This window comes from Mastomys coucha, unplaced genomic scaffold (assembly GCF_008632895.1).
Source record: "Mastomys coucha isolate ucsf_1 unplaced genomic scaffold, UCSF_Mcou_1 pScaffold12, whole genome shotgun sequence".
Classification (NCBI taxonomy): Eukaryota; Metazoa; Chordata; class Mammalia; order Rodentia; family Muridae; genus Mastomys; species Mastomys coucha.
Window position 1 is genome coordinate 88,955,160 of NW_022196894.1, and position 17,979 is coordinate 88,973,138.

At 45.9% G+C, this 17,979-nt stretch overlaps 2 protein-coding genes across 5 annotated transcripts in view; both read left to right on the plus strand.

The window, feature by feature from the left end:
• The window catches only part of Ifnar2 (interferon alpha and beta receptor subunit 2), a 34,298-nt gene extending 21,068 nt beyond the window's left edge, over positions 1 to 13,230 (plus strand). Inside the window, exons 7-9 of one of the 2 annotated variants that reach the window (XM_031364379.1) lie at positions 1,573 to 1,729; positions 7,561 to 7,688; positions 11,864 to 13,230. In XM_031364379.1, the coding sequence (XP_031220239.1) occupies positions 1,573 to 1,729; positions 7,561 to 7,688; positions 11,864 to 12,568 (990 nt within the window). In that variant the 3' untranslated portion in view covers positions 12,569 to 13,230. The remainder of the gene's footprint in view (positions 1 to 1,572; positions 1,730 to 7,560; positions 7,689 to 11,863) is intronic. The other variant, XM_031364380.1, reaches the window with a different exon arrangement.
• An 816-nt stretch (positions 13,231 to 14,046) lies between these two features.
• The window catches only part of Il10rb (interleukin 10 receptor subunit beta), a 29,169-nt gene continuing 25,236 nt past the window's right edge, over positions 14,047 to 17,979 (plus strand). The window contains exons 1-2 of one of the 3 annotated variants that reach the window (XM_031364383.1): positions 14,047 to 14,543; positions 15,603 to 15,726. In XM_031364383.1, the coding sequence (XP_031220243.1) occupies positions 14,489 to 14,543; positions 15,603 to 15,726 (179 nt within the window). In that variant the 5' untranslated portion in view covers positions 14,047 to 14,488. The remainder of the gene's footprint in view (positions 14,544 to 15,602; positions 15,727 to 17,979) is intronic. The other 2 variants (XM_031364381.1, XM_031364382.1) reach the window with 2 other exon arrangements.

Here is a 17,979-nt window from a genome sequence, read left to right on the forward strand (position 1 = left end):
ACAAATGGTGCTGGCTCAACTGGCGGTTAGCATGTAGAAGAATGCAAATTGATCCATTCCTATCTCCTCGTACAAAGCTCAAGTCCAAGTGGATCAGAAACCTCCACATCAAACCAGATACACTGAAACTAATAGAACATAAAGTGGGGAAGAGCCTCAAGCACATAGGCACAGGGGAAAATTTCCTGAAGAGAACACCAATAGCTTATGCTCTAAGATCAAGAATTGACAAATGGGACCTCATAAAGTTGCAAAGCTTCTGTAAGGCAAAAGATACTGTCAATAGGACAAATGGCAAAAAAAGAAAAGAAAATTGATCTTTAAGTCAAATTAAATCATAAAAGAGGTCGTTGGCATAACCCAGGCAGCAGGCGGGAGTGGCCTGACCAGTTGTTAGTACTGTGACCTTCCAGTGCTCCCTGTGTTTCATATGTGGACTCTTCGGTGTGGTAGAGAAGCCTTCTGGCCACAGCACCTTACAGTTGCCATTAACTGAGATAATGAGGACTCTGGATGAACTTCAGTTAGGATATGTTAAATGCGAGATGCCAGTGGAGCATTCGGAAGGAGACAATGACAGGCATCTCAGCTCTCATGTCTGGAGTTAAAAGAGTGCCTTTGGTGAGCCCTGGGCAAAGCTGGGTTGTGTGGACTCAAGGCAAGCGTTGAAGGGCTCACTCTGCAGAGCCTTTCTCGTATAGCTGCAGCAGCGGCTCTAGAAGGTGGGCCTAAAAGAGGGTGTTTCTAAGATGGGAGACATGACAAACATGTCCACATGCAGGTGAAGTGTCCTGGAGTAGGTGAGAGTTAGTGGACTAGCAGGTGAGTGTCCTAGAGAGCTGGTGAAATTTGGAGAGCATAGAGAAAGATGCCTTTGGCTGTGAACAGAGATGGGTGGAGAATGCTGCACAGATGCAGAAAGAAGAATGTCTTAGTCTGCTTACTGTGACTATAAGGAAATACCTGTGGCTACACACTTTATCAAGACGTAGGGTTATTTTGACTCTGGCTTCTGGAGTTGAGGCTGAGAGATGACATCCATGGATGGTCCTCCCACTGAGTCCTAGGCAGCAGAGACTGACATGAAGAGAACAAGGAGCATGAGTGCATGTGTTCGGATGTATTTTTCTCTGTGAGCCACCAGGGTTTATTCACTGGTGGCTATAATTAATTAATTAATTAACTAATTAACTAATTTATTATTATTATTTATTCAGGGTTTATCTCCTCTGATAACCCAAACTCACCCCAATCATCTTACCAGCTATGGAAAGATGATAATATTGTGGCGATAATGTCATGGAAACCTTCACTCCCCTTTTGGACTCTTTCTTCTCATCCATAAAATGGATCTGATAGGCCAGATGTCCTGGTTATAAAATACGTGTACATATGTAGGAACGTGAGGTTTGGCAATAAGTTGCTTCTTCTAGTGACATAAACCTTGCTAAGACTGTGATATGTTTAAACCTGTTTACGTTTTGAAAATAGAACCTTTAGGGGTAACCTCTCACCAAAGTGTCTTAACTGATGTGTGTTTGTGTGTGTGGGTGTGTGTGTTTCTTTTTACAGCACAAGCCCAAAATGAATAATGTCACTGGGAACTTCACGTATGTCCTTAGAGACTTACTTCCAAAGACAAACTACTGTGTATCTGTTTATTTTGATGATGACCACGCAATAAAATCTCCCTTAAAATGCACCATCCTTCAGCCTGGCCAGGAATCAGGTATGGTTAGGTTTTTAAAGTTTGCACTATTATTTTGATGGAAAATTTGTTGACAGGAAAAAAAAAACTCAAGTTCTAGTGCACTAACTGTACTTCTTCCAATAAATGCACATCACTGAGCTGTCCCTATGGGTCCGTCTCTAATGTCTTGTCCTGCCATAAGAATAATCAAATATCTGCCTTAGAAGAACAGACCCATTCCCTTAAGTGGAATGTAGCATTCCACTTAAGGGAATCTGGGTGAAATTCAACATTGTGTGCCCTTTGGCCATTGCTTGATTAGAAGTTGCTTGAAGTCCTGGCATTAAAAGCTAGGGAGGTTATAGTATTGAAACTTTGCCCATGGGTGTGAGTCCTAAGAATGTTGGTTCTGCATGTATCAGAAAGGGGCCTTGTCCACAGAGAGGAGATGGCCACTAGTGACGTCAGAAAGCCTTCCTGTTACAGAGACACTGAAACAGCCAATGCTGTAACCCCAACCTTTCTTTGTCTGAGAAACCCTGCAGCCAGGACAAGGGAACCTGGGGTGTGGTGGTGCGTGCCTACGCTCTAACCCTCGGGAGGAGACACAGGATCATCATAAGTTTGAGGCTGTGTAGTGAGTTTTGAGTCAGCCTCGGTTCCATAGCAAGACCCTGCCAAGGAAAAGAAAAGAAGGAAATGGAAATCAGTTGTGTGAGGCACCCTCCCCGTTTTCTCAGTCCCTAGCTCGTTAGCAATCTTATTAAAAGAGAAAAACTTTGAAACTCCTCTTCTAAGATGGCAGCCCCAAAGACAGGCTCCTAAAGCTCATCATTCATCAGAGGAAGGAAATGAAGAGAGAATTCAAATTATAAATATCCTCCACAGACAGGCTCATAATTTGAGCTCTTGACCTCTAACTAATGGTACCAGTATGGGTCTTTCTGGAAACACTGGAGAAAAGTAGATCACCGGTAACAGGGCTAGCCTTTGAAGGTCATACCCACCCCTGGTTCCTGCTGTACGCCATGCTCTCTCCTCTCTCATCCAGCACACACTCCAGCCATCTAACTGAGCTCCTCCCCACCTCTCCTGCCAGGATGGACTCTCTCTGCAATGGTGGGCCAAGGTAAATCCAGCGCCTTAGGTTTCTTCTGTTAGGTGGTCTGCAACAATGTTACCAAGGTCGCTGTTACAAGCCACTTAGCTATTGTGGGATACAGCAGGCTACACTACATAGGGTCTGGCACTAAGGGTACCTGATAGCAGTGTGTCCTCATAGTTCCTCAAAGGCGAAAGATACACAGCCAGATAGTAAAGGCCAAAGGCCAGCCTTAGCTTAACTGCGATTTAGTCTCTGTAGGGTAATAGCTCTTACAAAACTGTTAACATAAGCCCCAAACAAATCAGTATTGGCATGTCTGCCACCAGAGCTCTTAACCAATTCTTCAGGTCATTTATGACTCAAAACCAGAGCAGACTGGGCAGAATAAGGGTCTGTTTCCAAAAGGCATCCCCTACTTTGGATGCTAGTCACAAGTTTACCATCTTCAGAACATATGGACTCCTGTCCAACTTGACCACAAATTCAAAATCTCCCCCAAATTTCTGTCAGGTTCAGTCATTTGATAAAGTGCATCATAGAACTCAGGGGAACATAGACTTACAAGACTATTTAGATAAAGGTGAAGAGGTGGATGGGATAAGGGGTGGAAGGGTCTGAGCTTCATCCATGGAGTCAGCCTGCATCATCCTCCCAAGAGCCTCAGTATGTTCACTAGACAGGCAGAGCATCAAGTCCCCATGTCCAGGAATGAACTGCATGTCCTGGGACGAACCAAGTTACTGGCCACAGCATGAGGCTTAATCTCCTAAGGTCAGGAGCACAGGCCTAGAAGGAACTGCACCTCCCTGATCATAGCAGTTACTTTCTCTACAGATCCACCCTCAGCTTAAAGCTGTCCCGATGCTCCCCAGGGCCCACTTCATTAGCAGAAAATCAGATACACTTGCTAGCTTCATCCCTTTTCTGCTACTATAGTGGAATACCTCAAGTGCATAACTATATAAAAAAGAGAGAGATTTATTTCTCCTAGTATTGGTGGCTGGGATAAACTGAGGAGGCTTTCTGGCTGACTGTCATAGGAGATGCAACATGTCATGGATGGAGGGGAGGTGGCAAGCTGTTTTATGCCAATGCCACATTCCTAGTATCTCACCCATTCCCATAATGACAGCATTACTCCATGCATGAGGGCAGTGCCTCCTGCTGAAACATCCCACCTTCCAGAACCTTCTCAGAGATGCTAACTACCAGAGACATATTCCAAATATAGCAGACTCCAAATGGTGCTGGTTATAGACAGCAAACAGACTGCTGCCACTCAAGGAATTTCTCATGAAGTTTGAAGCCCTGTGCCTAGAACCAGGAATAGGAGGAGGGGCAACATTACATATATATGTAAAACATCATGATCTTATATACAGATAAAACTCTCACAAGCAATAATAATTCAAGTAATAGTCAATGAGATGGCTCAGTGAATAAAGGTGCTTGCTGCTAAGCCCGATCCCCAGAGTCCACATAGTGGAAGAAGAGTCTGGACTCCATAAGGCTGTCTTATAACCTCCATGTGCACACTGCAGCACAGCATACATGAATAAATGTAACAAAAAAATAAAGTTGAGGTGGCTGGAGAGATGGCTCCGTGATTAAAAGCACTGACTGCTCTTCCAGAGGTCCTGAGTTCAATTCCCAGAAACCACATAGTGACTTACAACTATCTGTAATGGGATCTCATGCCCTCTTTTGGTGTTTCTGAAGACAGCTATAGTGTACTCATATAAATAAAGTAAATAAATCTTAAAAAAATAATAATTTTTTTTTAAAAAAGTCAAGCTGGTAAGACCATAGAGGAAGGTTTCCTGTGATCCGGGGGTGCTGACCAGGCAGCTGCCCGTTCTATGGAGGCTGACCTTCCCTCCCCACCCAACCGGCCTTTGCCATGGCATGATGTGAGTTCACCCCACCATTATCGAGTGTTAACGCATCCTTTTGCACGCTGTTGCCTCCCCCTCTTCTGTCATTAACCAAGACAGTTAAGGGGTAGGAAACTCCAGCTTTGCAAATGGTTGTGTTTTACTCATCAGGCACTCAGATATCAAGCAGGTGAAGATAATTCACTCTTATTTTTTCTATTACTCTTCAACTGCCATGTGAACTACCCTTAACCAGTAAAACCAAAAGTCATGTGCATGCAGCTTGGTGGACAGAGAGATGGCGAGACAACTTCCCTAGTTAATTCCTAAATCCATCCACTAGCTCTTAGTAAACATAGTGATCCCTGTGGGGAATCTCTTCATCTGATAAATACCGCATGGCTAAAGACAGAGAGCTCTGACTTTCGTGCAACTCTCACTGCAGTAGGAGACAAAATAATGAGGTTAAAGGATAGAAAGGCAATGACAATAAAAAGAAGGGGGGATAAAGAAAAAGGTGAGGACGTGACTAGGGAAGGGGAGGGCTGGTCACTGTTTTAAATATGTCTATCTTGGTGCACATTTCCTGCAATTCCTGTTAAGCTGTGATCTGTGTGGAGGTGGATGGACCTCAGAAGGAGGAGGAGGGAGCAAGTGTGGACCAGCAAAGAAAAAGAAAGCAAGTGGGTGCCCTTGGTTTTGGGCACCCTCAGCTAAGCACCCCAATCCCCAGGGCTTCTCAGTAGCTGAAGTCGTTAATAGCCCTGGGTGGTGTTGGTCTCCAGGTGGGAGCAACTGTGCCTTGGCCAAGATTAAGTCCTTAAGAAGCAACTCACACTTAGTTGTTAATATGCACCAAAGCACCCACAGCTCACTGGAGGGGAAAGGGATGTGGGGGGGAGGGCGGGGACAGCTACAGCAAGACCAGGAGGAGGGGTACTTCCTGAATGAGGGCCCAAGGAAGGTGTGGTGGACAGAATGATGGACACGTAAAGATATCTCTGTCTTGACCCTAGATGTGTCAACATGCTGTCTCCTGTGGCCAGAGAGGCTTGGTGGCTCCTCATAAATTCAGAATGGATTATCCAGGCCACCCATGTGAGCCTCCTGGGAGCACAGAGAACCTTAGGAGGAAGGGAGACAGAGAAAAGTGACCTTGGAAGCAACGGTCAGACACCAGGAGATGGAGAGTTGCTAAGCAACTGGTTCTGAGCATGAAGTGGGGTGGGGTGGGGGATCTCTAAAACAGAAAAGGCATAAAAATGGGTCTCTGATGTCACCTGGGCTTCATCTCAGTGAAGCTCAGTTTGGATGTCTAAACCTCAGAACTATAAGTCTGAGTTAAGGTCAGAAAGTCTGAAAATGTAGACAATGTAGGTGACCCTAAAAGCCAGTAGGAGGGATGGGGACCCCGAGGAGACTTAAACAGATCTGTTCTAGGATCTAAGAGGAACATGGGTGTGCCACAAAGTGGGGGATCCAGGTGACTCCCTGCCAGGCACTGCAGCCATACAAGAGGTTCTCACCCAGAGGAACTGGCGAGGAAGAAAATTCTCTTGCAGGGGAGAGGAATCATAAAACACTGGCCTTGCTGCCCAGGACTCTTAGATTTCAAAAAAAGACAAGGTGCATCCAAGGCCAAGATTTGAAGATACAAATCTTGTCTGCCCTTCCCAATGAGATGATCTCCAATGATAACATACATGAATAATTGGCCACAGCCCAAGAGAGATTGTATGTTAAGTTACCCCTTTAAGTTACACAAATTTTTCAAGTCATAAAGACTCTGAAATGAATGGCAGAACCACCATTTGAGAAGCATCGCTCTATGAGCTGACTGCAGTTAGCATACTGTGCTTTGTAGCGTGTCTGTTGAATTTACCGAGATGCTCTGTGTAGACTCTAGAAAGCTGGGTAGACCCATGAGTCATGTGTGAGTCAGAATTCCCCTTGTCACATCAATGCTTCACCTTAGGGTTACGTGAGTTTACCTTTCCCTTCTTAGGAAGTGTGTAAAGATTTAATGTGTCTGAAAGCTGTGCCCCTGAGCCTAGGCCTGATCTCAGGCCTTTCACAGATGGGAGGAGCCTGCATCATTTGTTCTTCATGGGCATGAGACTGAGCTCCAAAATCAGTGCCAGCCACCCATACTTGGGTCCTTACTGAGCTAATTGCGTATTCCTTCCCCTTCCAAAAGACATGGAGCGCATGCAATCCATTTTAGATCTTTTGCTCTTCTGTATCCTATGTCTTGTTCTTTCTCCTTCTTAAAAAGAGAAAGGAAAGCGAAACAACGTAACTGTCCCAGAAGCTCTGGGTATGGGGTTTCTACTCACATAGATCCACTTTGGAAATGTAAGAGAGCTTTATATGCAGTGACTTATTGCTTCTCAGTCGCATTGTACCCACAAGAAGCAGGTACATTCACTGCAGAGGCAGGAAAATGAAACTTGGCAAGAGGCTAAGGGAAGTTCTTCAGAAGCAAGAGCTCCATCTGGGAAGGCTGAGCCTCAGAAAGGCCCCGTTGGTTCTCCAGCCCAGTTCTCTGTCTCCTAAGGTTCCCACAGGCATTCGGGTGTCTCTGCTTCTGTCCAGATTTGATCGTTGAAATTTAAAGAGCTGCAGACAGCCAGCATCTCCACTATTGCAAGTATAGAACATAAAGGTTTTGTTTTTTTGTTTGTTTTTTTTTACTTTGGAAATCTAAATATAGTTTGTTTAAAATATATACATTTAGATTAGCTTCCATTCTTTGGTATTTAGTGATTTTTTTTCCTAAACTTTTGCTTCCCCTGCATTGATTTCTGTCACCAGACCAATGTGAGTGTACCCCAATCTTGACCATGTATTACATTTCTTTTGAATAAAGTCATTTATCTTTCCATTAACAGGATTATCAGAATCTGCCAAAGTAGGAATAATTACGGGGTGCTTGATAATGATGGTTTTCATGAGCACCATCATAATGCTGAAACGGATTGGTTATATATGCTTAAAAGACAATTTCCCCAATGTCTTGGTAGGTAGTTTTTCTGTCTTTATTTTTTATTTTAACTTAATATTTTTTGTTACAGACATAATATGTTTTCAGGAAAGAAGCTCATTTTTCCAACAGCACCAGTCAATTTGGTCACCCTAGATTCTTTGTTGTCCCTGCAAGTCTCAAATGTATTTGACATTTTATATTTCCTGTGTGTCTGCCTGTTCTCTCACTGCTCTCTCGTGCTCGTGAACTCTCTCTCTCCTCCCTTCTTCCCTCTTTCCCTCTGTGGTACATATTTGTTCATTATGTGGAAGTCAAGTGCTGACTTTAGGTGTCTTTCCAGCTCATTTTTATTTAAATTATTTTTAATTTAGTCTTTGACAGTTTCATGCAATATCTTTTATCATGTTCTCTCCTAGATCCAAATTCCTCCCATACCTCCCCCAACCCCGACTACTACCTACCCAACTTCATGTTCTTCTTCCTTCTTAAAGCAAAGAAAATAAAACAAAACAAAACTTAACTACATGTATTTTTTTTTTTTTTGTGATTGGGGAAGGAGCACCTTTCAGGGCATCCCGTGTAGTCAGGGCAATATTAAGGAGTGTCTGGGGTGGGCCCAGGTGGGCAACCTTGGGTCAACCGCTTTTACCCGCTAAGAGGCCTTGCCAGCCCTTCCCACTCTATTGTTTGCTTGTTTTGTTTTTTTTTTAACATGAGTAAAACATGTTTTATTTTTATTAAAATTATTTGATTTTTTTCTACTCAACTGCATACACTTTCTCAAAAATAAGCTAATGATTGCTTTTTAAAAACTTTACTCTTTTTACTTTTTGAGATTACAATGTAATGACATCATTTCCCCCTTCCCTTCCCTGCCTCCCACAGAAGTTCCTCAATCCCTTTCACACATGTGGCCTCTTTCTCATTAATTATTATTACACATACACACACACACACACTCACACACCCACGCACATATTCCTAAGTGCATAAGTACAACCCGTTCAGTTTTTACAGTGTTACTTTTATTCATGTCATTGGAGCTGCCCATTTGGTACTGGTTAACCAACTGATATGAGCTTCCCTGGGGAAGACTGATTTTAGTTGCTTATAATTCTTTGGGTAGGGTTGAGGCTTCCCAGCTTTCCCAGACCCCAGTCCACATTTGCATGTCCATTGCCGTCCATGCTTGGCTCATGTTTAGGCACTAATGTTGGTGAGAGCTTACGGATGTAACATGTGACATTCCTAGAAGACACAATCTCCCAGCAAACTCCCTGAACCTCTGGCTCTTGCAATCTTTCTGTTCGCTCTTTCTTCTACAATGTTCTCTGAGCCTTAAGGATGGGTCCCATCCTCAGCCCTCCACCATGTCTTTTTAGACTAGGTCTCTCACTGAACCTGGAGGCCATCAGTTCAGCTAGGCTGGCTGACCAATGAGATTCAGGGCTCCACACGCCTCTATCCCACCCAGGCTGGGATTGCAGATTTAGGTTACTGGACCCATAGGAATCAGTACTCAGGTAGTTACACTTGTTCATCAGGCACCTTACTTGCCAGAGCCTCTCAGCTCTCCACCTATCATGTTTACTGATCATGCAATAACATTATTATCCAGTCACTATTTTTTCCCAGCTGAAGGGCATTCAGAACAATTCTTTCTTTCCTTCCAATTGGGAGTACTACACTGGAAGTTTTTATGTAGGCCATCTATTTGTTTTAGATTACTTCAGTGGACCATATACACATCGTAGGTTTGTCTTGTCAGACCGTGCTTTGTTCCCTGCCCCATCATGGTGGCTCAGAAGCGATCTCGCCTGTGACCTTCCTTAGTCATGAGGAAACTTGCTTACCTTTCTTCTGTGCTTCACGTAGGGCTTGGAGCCCTTACAGACTCCTTATTGAATCCTATGGCTTTCTATGCCTCACCTCACCTGTGTTGACTCAGCAGCCTTTCCCAACTCGCTGCCCAACACCCCCCTGCCCCCAAGACCCCCCTGCCCCAACACCCCTCCCCACAACACCCCTCCCCACAACACCCCCGCCCACAACACCCCCGCCTTGCATTTGTAACAATGTTTCAAATAGAAATAACCTTGCTCTCTCCTGTTGCAGCTTGCCTGCCTTACTCTGCTCTTGCAGTAGCCATGTAACTGTCCCTCCACAGCAGATTCCAGTTTTAGTCACTTTGTTCTAGTGTCACTTGGGGCCTGTCTACTAATTCTCTGTTAAAAATTGTCATTCTCCATTTAAGAAAAATCCTCCAAAAGTAGGAAAATATGAAACTCAAGCCTAGCGTGCTTGTAGATGCATTTGTTGACCAGTTTGGGGAATTGAGCTCAGCATCTTGAACATGCTAGAAACATGTTTAAGTGGTTACTGTTTTGCATTTGACAAATACTTGTTGACTCTACTGAATGGCCATGTATTCCAAGTGTTGGTATGTGGAACGAGGCTGCCTTGGGGCTCTGTTTGAAGAGCTGGATGGACAGTTTTAATGTATAGACAATATCACTAAGCTCATATTACTCTAGAGCTAAATTTTAGTTTTGGTTATCTGTTCTACAGAGTGAGTGCTAAGCCAGCCAAGGCTACACAATAAGACCATCTTAGGTTTTTAAAAAAGGGTTGGCAAGGTCATGCATACTTAAATTGCTGGGTTTAATTAGGAAATTGGCGTGATGCGGTTTCCAGCCTCGAGAATAAAGTACACAAGCCACCTGTGGAAGCTCACTGAATTTTGCCCAACCCCAAACAACCATTTAACTTATGCCCGGACCAAGGAAGAAAACACAGCCAACTCTCCTAGAATCCTCTTTTGCCACCTTCCAAAGAACCAATCCTCACCATGATTGGTCCAGATTACTAGTGGCATAGGTTATTTTCCTGGCTTTTATATTTATAGGAATGGAATATCATTTTTCAATAGCCCTGATATTTGTACGATTACAGAAACACCAAATTATGTTCTAAATTTAAGGAATAAATGTAATAAACTTAATGAGAAGGTAACAAAATCCCACCCACAGAAGAGCCCAGAAACCCAGGCACAGGCACGGAGGCCAGGGACAGTAACAGTGGCTATGCAAACTGGTGGGGAAGCTCAGGGGCCGGTGATCGTGTTATCTGTACTAGGGAAACGTGGGATCCCCATCTACCTCATACCACACACGGTTACATGCATAGTAAGTCTAGAGGCTGGGTGTGGAGGTGTGGAGTCCAGTGTCGTGGGCTGTGCTTAGTATGCAAGAGACTGAGTTTAGTTTCTAACACATACATACATGCACACACACACACAGGACAGAGCAAGAGAGTAAAACAAGTCTGTTTCATAGAGCACTTCCCGGGGCAAAGGGACTTAGGAAATGACTTGCACTCACAGATCTCATCCAACCATAGACAGAGTATCTAAACAGACTTTTTCTTGGCAGTATTCCTAAGCCATACAGTATTTCATTTAGGCAGCATCTATAGCATATTGAATACGATAAGCAATCTGGAGGTGATTGAAAGCTGAAGAATGTACAGAGGTGTATAGAGATGACATGCAAGTGCTGTAACATTTTATAGGGAGCATCCTTGGGCTTGGAGGGTCATATTATGAAATACAACAGTGCCCAGCATCTAGCAAGTGCCAGACAACCATCAGCTTTTGTTATTACAGATGGGTGTTACTACACATGGGTGTTATTACACATGGGTGTTACTACACATGGGTATTATTAATATACATGGGTATTATCACACATGGGTGTTATTACACATGGGTGTTGTCACACATGGGTTTTATCATACATGGATGTTACTACACATGGGTATTAATACTACACATGGTTGTTATTATTACACATGTTGTTATTACACATGGGTGTTATTACACATGGATGTTATTACACATGAGTGTTATTACACATGGACGTTAATACACGCGGATGTTATTACACATGGACATTAATACACACGGATGTTATTACACATGGGTGTTATTACACATGGATGTTACTATTCATGGATGTTATTACACATGTTGTTATTACACATGGATATTATTACACGTGGACATGGATGTCTCTTGTATCCACATCACTTCACAGTGAATACTAAGGCTTTGTTGTTGTTCTTGTTGTTGTTGTTGAAAAGCTAATACAAGTGAAAGACTTTTTCTCTCCCTCCCTCATGTCCCCCCCTCCCTCTTTCTCTTTCTCTAGAACTTCCATCACTTTTTAACCTGGATATTCCCTGAATGGCCACCTTCAGAAGCCATTGACCAGCTGGAAATCATTCCCACAAACAAGAAGAAGAGACTGTGGAATTATGATTATGGGGATGACAGTGACAGTGACGAAGAGGTCCCCAAAGCAAGTGTCACTGGCTACACCATGCATGGACTGACGGGCAAGCCTCTGCAACAGACCTCCGACACCTCAGCCAACCCTGAGGAGCCCCTGCATGAAGAAGATTCAGGTGCGGAAGAATCTGATGAAGCTGGAGCAGGGACTGGAGCTGAGCTACAACTCCTCACAGAGGTGGAGGCTGGGCCTTCAGAAGACTCAAGTGGCCCCTATGAGAGAAGAAGGAGTGTGCTCAAGGACTCCTTCCCTGGGGAGGACAGTGGTTCCATGGATGGGCCTGGGGACAACGTTATCTTCAATGTGAACTTAAACTCTGTGTTTCTGAGAGTTCTCCACGATGAAGATGCCTCAGAGACGATATCTCTCACAGAAGACACGATCCTCCTAGACGAAGGTCCCCACAGGACAGAGTCAGATCTTCGGATAGCTGGTGGGGACAGGACACAGCTGCCCGACCCCAGCCTTTCTTCCCAGGATCTATGGGCTGAAGATGGGTCATCTGAAAAATCAGACACCTCAGATTCTGATGTGGATGCAGGGGACGGCTACATCATGAGATGACTCCAAAGCGGTTCACTGACTGGAGCTGGGCACCTACAGGGTTCTCTTCACGGCCTGATGTGATGCCTTGTGATCTCCAGGTGTCTGTGAGGAAGGGACTAGAGAACTCTACAGCCCTCTTGGTCACTGCTGGATGGCCTTCTCTATGCAGATTGCCAATTTGGGCATCAGGATTGTTTACATGGGTCACGACCCACCCACCCCCTTTCCACTAATGCACTAAGGTGGTTTGTGTTCCATTTCCCAGGGAGCAGTGTTCAGTGTGGTTTTCAGAGGCAGCCAAGGCCTCCCATCCCTGTGTTGTTTCTAGGAAATTATTGAATTGGGGGAGAGAAAGGGAAAGCAAAAAACAAAAAAAAACGGTCAGCCAGTGTTTGGAGGCAGGGCATGCTGAGCTGGCTGCTGGCAGGGAGAAAGAAGGTTTGTGTACTCGGAAATCCAGCAAGGTTTGAGCCCACACTCTCTGGGCCCTTCCCAGATGTCGAGATCTGTCCCTTCTACTCTGAGAAGTTCATTCACAGCCACCCATAAAACCCTCACAGTTTAAATGAGGAGGGGAGAAGCCATGTGAACAATTCTAGGATCTGACACGTGACTCAGGGAGGAATCTCATGGCCATATTTTAAGGTCTTTCTGCTTCACCTCTTTAACCTTCAGTTTCTCAATTTATGAAAAAAAAGGGACTGAGTAGAGAATCTCAAGGGAATCTTGATGACATCAAGACTCAAGGGGTGGTGCTGAGCCTCGGGAGAGATGCCCAGGGTGGATGAAGGGTGTAGAATCCTCCCATCTTATTCTTCTCACCCCAAAACCAGTGTCTCACATTTTCTTCTATTCACAGAGGAGCTAGTAGATGGGTCCTAGTTCAAAGGCTTCAGATGGAATTCCCATGTAATTCCTATAAAGCCGTTAAAAAGAAACCTTTGTCGAACTGACCTAAAAATCCCACAGGAAGGAGACCCTATACACAGCAACCGTTTCTCCACCTTCTGAATGCAGCTATTGGTTTATTCTCCGGTAGTAGCACTTTCTTTTAAGCTTCGCATAATTGCCTTTTAATGCTTGAACTTAGTTTTTTTTTTTGTTTTTTGTTTTGTTTTTTAATTTTATATGATGTTTGAAATTGTCAAAGAGTAAAAAGTACTTTTCATAAAAGCTTCTAGTCTTTTTGAGTCATCTCTCTCCGGAATGCTTTCTAAAGCATTTTTGTGGTTCTGCTGCCATTTCAAGATTGTAATAGCTTTCTTGAAATCTGCCGTGGCCTGCCGAGATAGTCCTGTCCGACTCACGTGGCTTGTTCTGACTTAGACATGTCTCAGTATGTAGTCAGCCGACCTACTGTGGACTTTCCCACCTCCCCACCTGGTCCCTTTAAGAAGAGGAAATTAAACCTTTCTCAGCAACCTTATGCAAGAAGCAAGCTACCAAGAAACTGAACAAACTGGCCTTGTGCCATGTCCTTCGGGTGGGGAGGGGCACTAAAATTTCCCGAGCTGGCTTTGATTCAGCTTTTGTTTGGGAGACAAGACTTTGGAGAAGTGATGCTTCCGTGGGGAAAAAACAGGGAACACTGAGTGATCCAAAGAAAAGCAACTGCCCAGCAGCAGGGAAGCTGAGGCAGGAGGATCGCTTCGAATTCCCGACTAGTCTCGGCTACGTAGAAAGACAGTGGCTCAGCACCCACCCACCAAGGAAGAGAGACTGAAGGGGACACTGGAGGGGCGAGAAACAGGAGGAGGCCTTGGGGGAGGGAGGGCACTGTAACCCAGGATGGCTTCTTAGTGCACTTCTCTTGAGGCCGCCCTCCCGGCCTAGGTCCCCGGTGAGGTGCGGGCGGAGGGAGCCGGAGGGGAGTGGCCTGGCCACCCTGCGGAGGTTCCGGGAAGGGCGCGGGCGGCCGCGGGGCTGCCGCACAGGGCCATGGCCTGGGCGCCGAGAGTGGCGGGCTGGCTGGGCGGCTTCCTCCTGGTGCCAGGTGAGGTCGGCGGGCAGGGGCCCCGAGCGGGCAGGATGGCAGGCTTGGGAACTCGGAGGCGGGGCGTCCCCAAGTCTCGGCCCATGGGTGCCCCGAAAGGGACCTTGTACGGCGCCCAGCACCGGGAAGGAAACCCCTCACCGTGGTCCGGTGCACACCCGCGGCGTTGCGCTGCCACTGGCTAGATCTTGGGAGGACCACTCCCGCGCCTCCCCGCCCCCCAGCTCTCAGCGGGTTCCAGGCTGTCTAGACGGTAAACTAAAGCGAGGTGCGGGGACAGTTTTGACAGCGCCCCCCCTCCCGAAATTCTAACTGGAACCAGATTTTCTGAGCACCCCGCAGTGGCTGTCCGGAACTTAGGGACACACACCGGGGTCCTCCCTAGCTGCAGCCCTCCTTCCTCTCCCTTGTCCTCTGCAACGCCAGCTCCCCTTCACCACACCTTCCTCTTCACATATCCACACCCTAAAATCTGAATTCTGCCCCTCGGCTCCCCGAGAGCTTCCGGGTACTCGTCTCTGCAGCCTGTGCCCGCTGGGCTTTCCGTTGGCTGCGTTCTCGGATTCCCGGACTGGCTCTGATTCGGATCCTCTTCCTGAGCCCAAACTTCCCAAGCAGCCTGGTGTTGAATAATTATCGCCACACTTCATCTCTGTTGGCAACAGTTGGGTGATAAGTGCTTTAGCGTTTACTATGTCAAAACCTTAATAAGTCATTTCTGCCCTTAGCCCAAAGGTGCCCTCTATGCTATGCGACCTCAGGCTGGCTCATCCAAAGATCTCCCTGACAATCCTGCTTGGTCTCCATGGAGAATCTTGTCTGCTGTTGACTCAAGATCAGGTTCCCTGCCCCAGCTCCAGCCAAGGGTCTATGGGCTTCAGACAGAAATTCTTCTCATTATTGCTTCAAATAAAACCTAGCTTCAGTTACACAGCAAACACACACACACACACACACACACACACACACCATTTGAAGACGTGGAAATCCAAATTTTCTTGATTTTGTTTTGTTTTTGAAAAACATTGCTCTCTCTCCCCTCCTTCTTATCTTTTTCAGCTCTAGGAATGATTCCACCTCCTGAGAATGTCAGAATGAATTCAGTTAATTTCAAGAACATTCTTCAGTGGGAGGAACCCGCTTTCCCCCAAAAGAACCTGACTTTCACAGCTCAATATGAAAGGTAGGTCTAGTGGCTGTTTGCAAGATGGTAGCAGAGAACAGCAGCCTGGCCTTGCTCTCAGGAGGGTGGGAGGGAGCCTGACTACTTGCACTTGTGTAGCTGTGACAGGGCAGGGGAGCCTTCCTTCCTGTTAGTCCCTTTTCTGTCTCTGAAGGGAGTCACTCTAGTCAACCAGTGTAGGCTCCTCCTTCTAACTGCAGGTCTTGATCTGCCAGGGTAGATCAGGCTGTTACCCAGGATGGTAGCATAGAAGACGCTATGTAGCTCAGGCTGGCCGAAAACTGATGTATTTGGAGAGGAAAGAAAGCAGGTGCTGCTGTCATTCCCAGTTACACAGCTAGAGTGGTAAAAGTCAGCAGTGTGCAAATGGGGGGAGGGGGCGCCTGAAAGCACCAGGTGTGCACAACAGTCAGGAAGGCACTCGCTTCATACCATCTACCCTCCACTGCAGGCCTTCTAGAACATTCTGGGATCTGCCACCACCACTGCAGGGCCTCTACCTGTCCTTCCTGTCTGCAAGTCTCCGTATCCGGTGAAGGGTACAGGCCAGCCTTCCCTTGACAGCCTGCCCACATTGCCCATAGGCTGGCTGCCAGGTTAACACACCAGTAGCAGCAGGAGGCGCAAGGCCCATGAACCAGCACACCTGGCCTCTCGTTGACTCAGAAACGTGGGCAGATAGGTCACAGAGAACACGCCCTTCCACATCTTGCTAGCCCTCGCTCTATTTGCTGCAGCTGTCATTTTACAGGGACACTGAAGGGCTACAGAGTTCAAAAAGGAGCGGAAAGAGTAAAGTCGCCCTTGCCTACAAACTGGATTTTTCATTTTTTCTCAGTTTGATATAATTTCATGCAAACCGAACACTTCAAGATTTTAAGTATATATTATGTATATAATATGTACTATATTATATAGTGTGTACTATATATACCATATATACTATAATAAATACTATATTATATAATAATGTAAGTATTTTATATAATATAAATAATATTATATAATAATATACTAATAATACACACACACACACACACACACACATATATATATAGGCTTGAGTACCTACATTGAAATTTACCAATTCTTAGCATTTACTATTGTTTTTCCTCCCTGAACTCTTTGACTTAGAAACTGTATTAATTTCTTTTCTCATTGCTGTGACAAAATATCTGGCAAAAGGAACTTGAGGAAGGAGAGGGTCTTTGTTTGCATGTTTGGTTGGTTGGGTTATTTTGGGGGGTGGCTTGGTAAGAGGCTACACAGTCCAGCACAGTCCAGCACAGTCCAGCACAGTCCAGCACAGTCCAGCACAGTCCAGCACAGTCCAGCACAGTGGCAGACGCACCAGGCAGCTGGTCACACATAGGGTACCCAGTCAGGAAGCAGACAGAAAGGTGGCACTCAGCTCGATCCCTTCTTTTGATTCAGCAGTGTGCAAATGGAGGGAGGGGGCGCCTGAAAGCACCAGGTGTGCACAACAGTCAGGAAGGCACTCGCTTCATACCATCTACCCTCCACTGCAGGCCTTCTAGAACATTCTGGGATCTGCCACCACCACTGCAGGGCCTCTACCTGTCCTTCCTGTCTGCAAGTCTCCATTTCCGGTGAAGGGTACAGGCCAGCCTTGACAGCCTGCCCACATTGCCCATAGGCTGGCTGCCAGGTTCCTCAGAAACTGCTGCTAGCATCCAGGCATCCAGGATATCATAAATCTTCCTGCTCTGTTAAACCTTCCTGAAAACTCTTATAGACCTCCTCAGGTCGTTTCTGTGCTGATTTTAAATTCCATCAGGCTGACAATGAAAATTCAGCATCACACACACATGCATTCCGGTGTGTGCTTCATAAAAACAGTGTGGCCTGTTATACCTCCGTATAGTTACCTATAGTCCAGGGACCAGCAATTGATAAAAGGCTGTCTGCAGCAACCCCAGCATGGCAGTTCCATCACTTCACCTCCTTGTCTTCTCCACTCGCTCCATCTGGGAAGGCATAGCAACTTCACTGTGGGAACTGACCTCTTTCCTATAGCAGTCGCTGTTGCTGTCAGGAAGGACCTCATGCTGGTCGCAGGTATCCAGCTCTAGATGGCAGAATCACAAGACAGTGCAGGGAGGGTGTCACGAGTGAGTGGCAGGACGCTCCAGCGGGAGTTTAGGAGGGAACAAACCCCATGACACTCTCTCCCTCTCTCTCCCTCCTTCTCTCCCCCTCCCTCTCTCCCTCTCTCTCTCTCTCTCTCTCTCC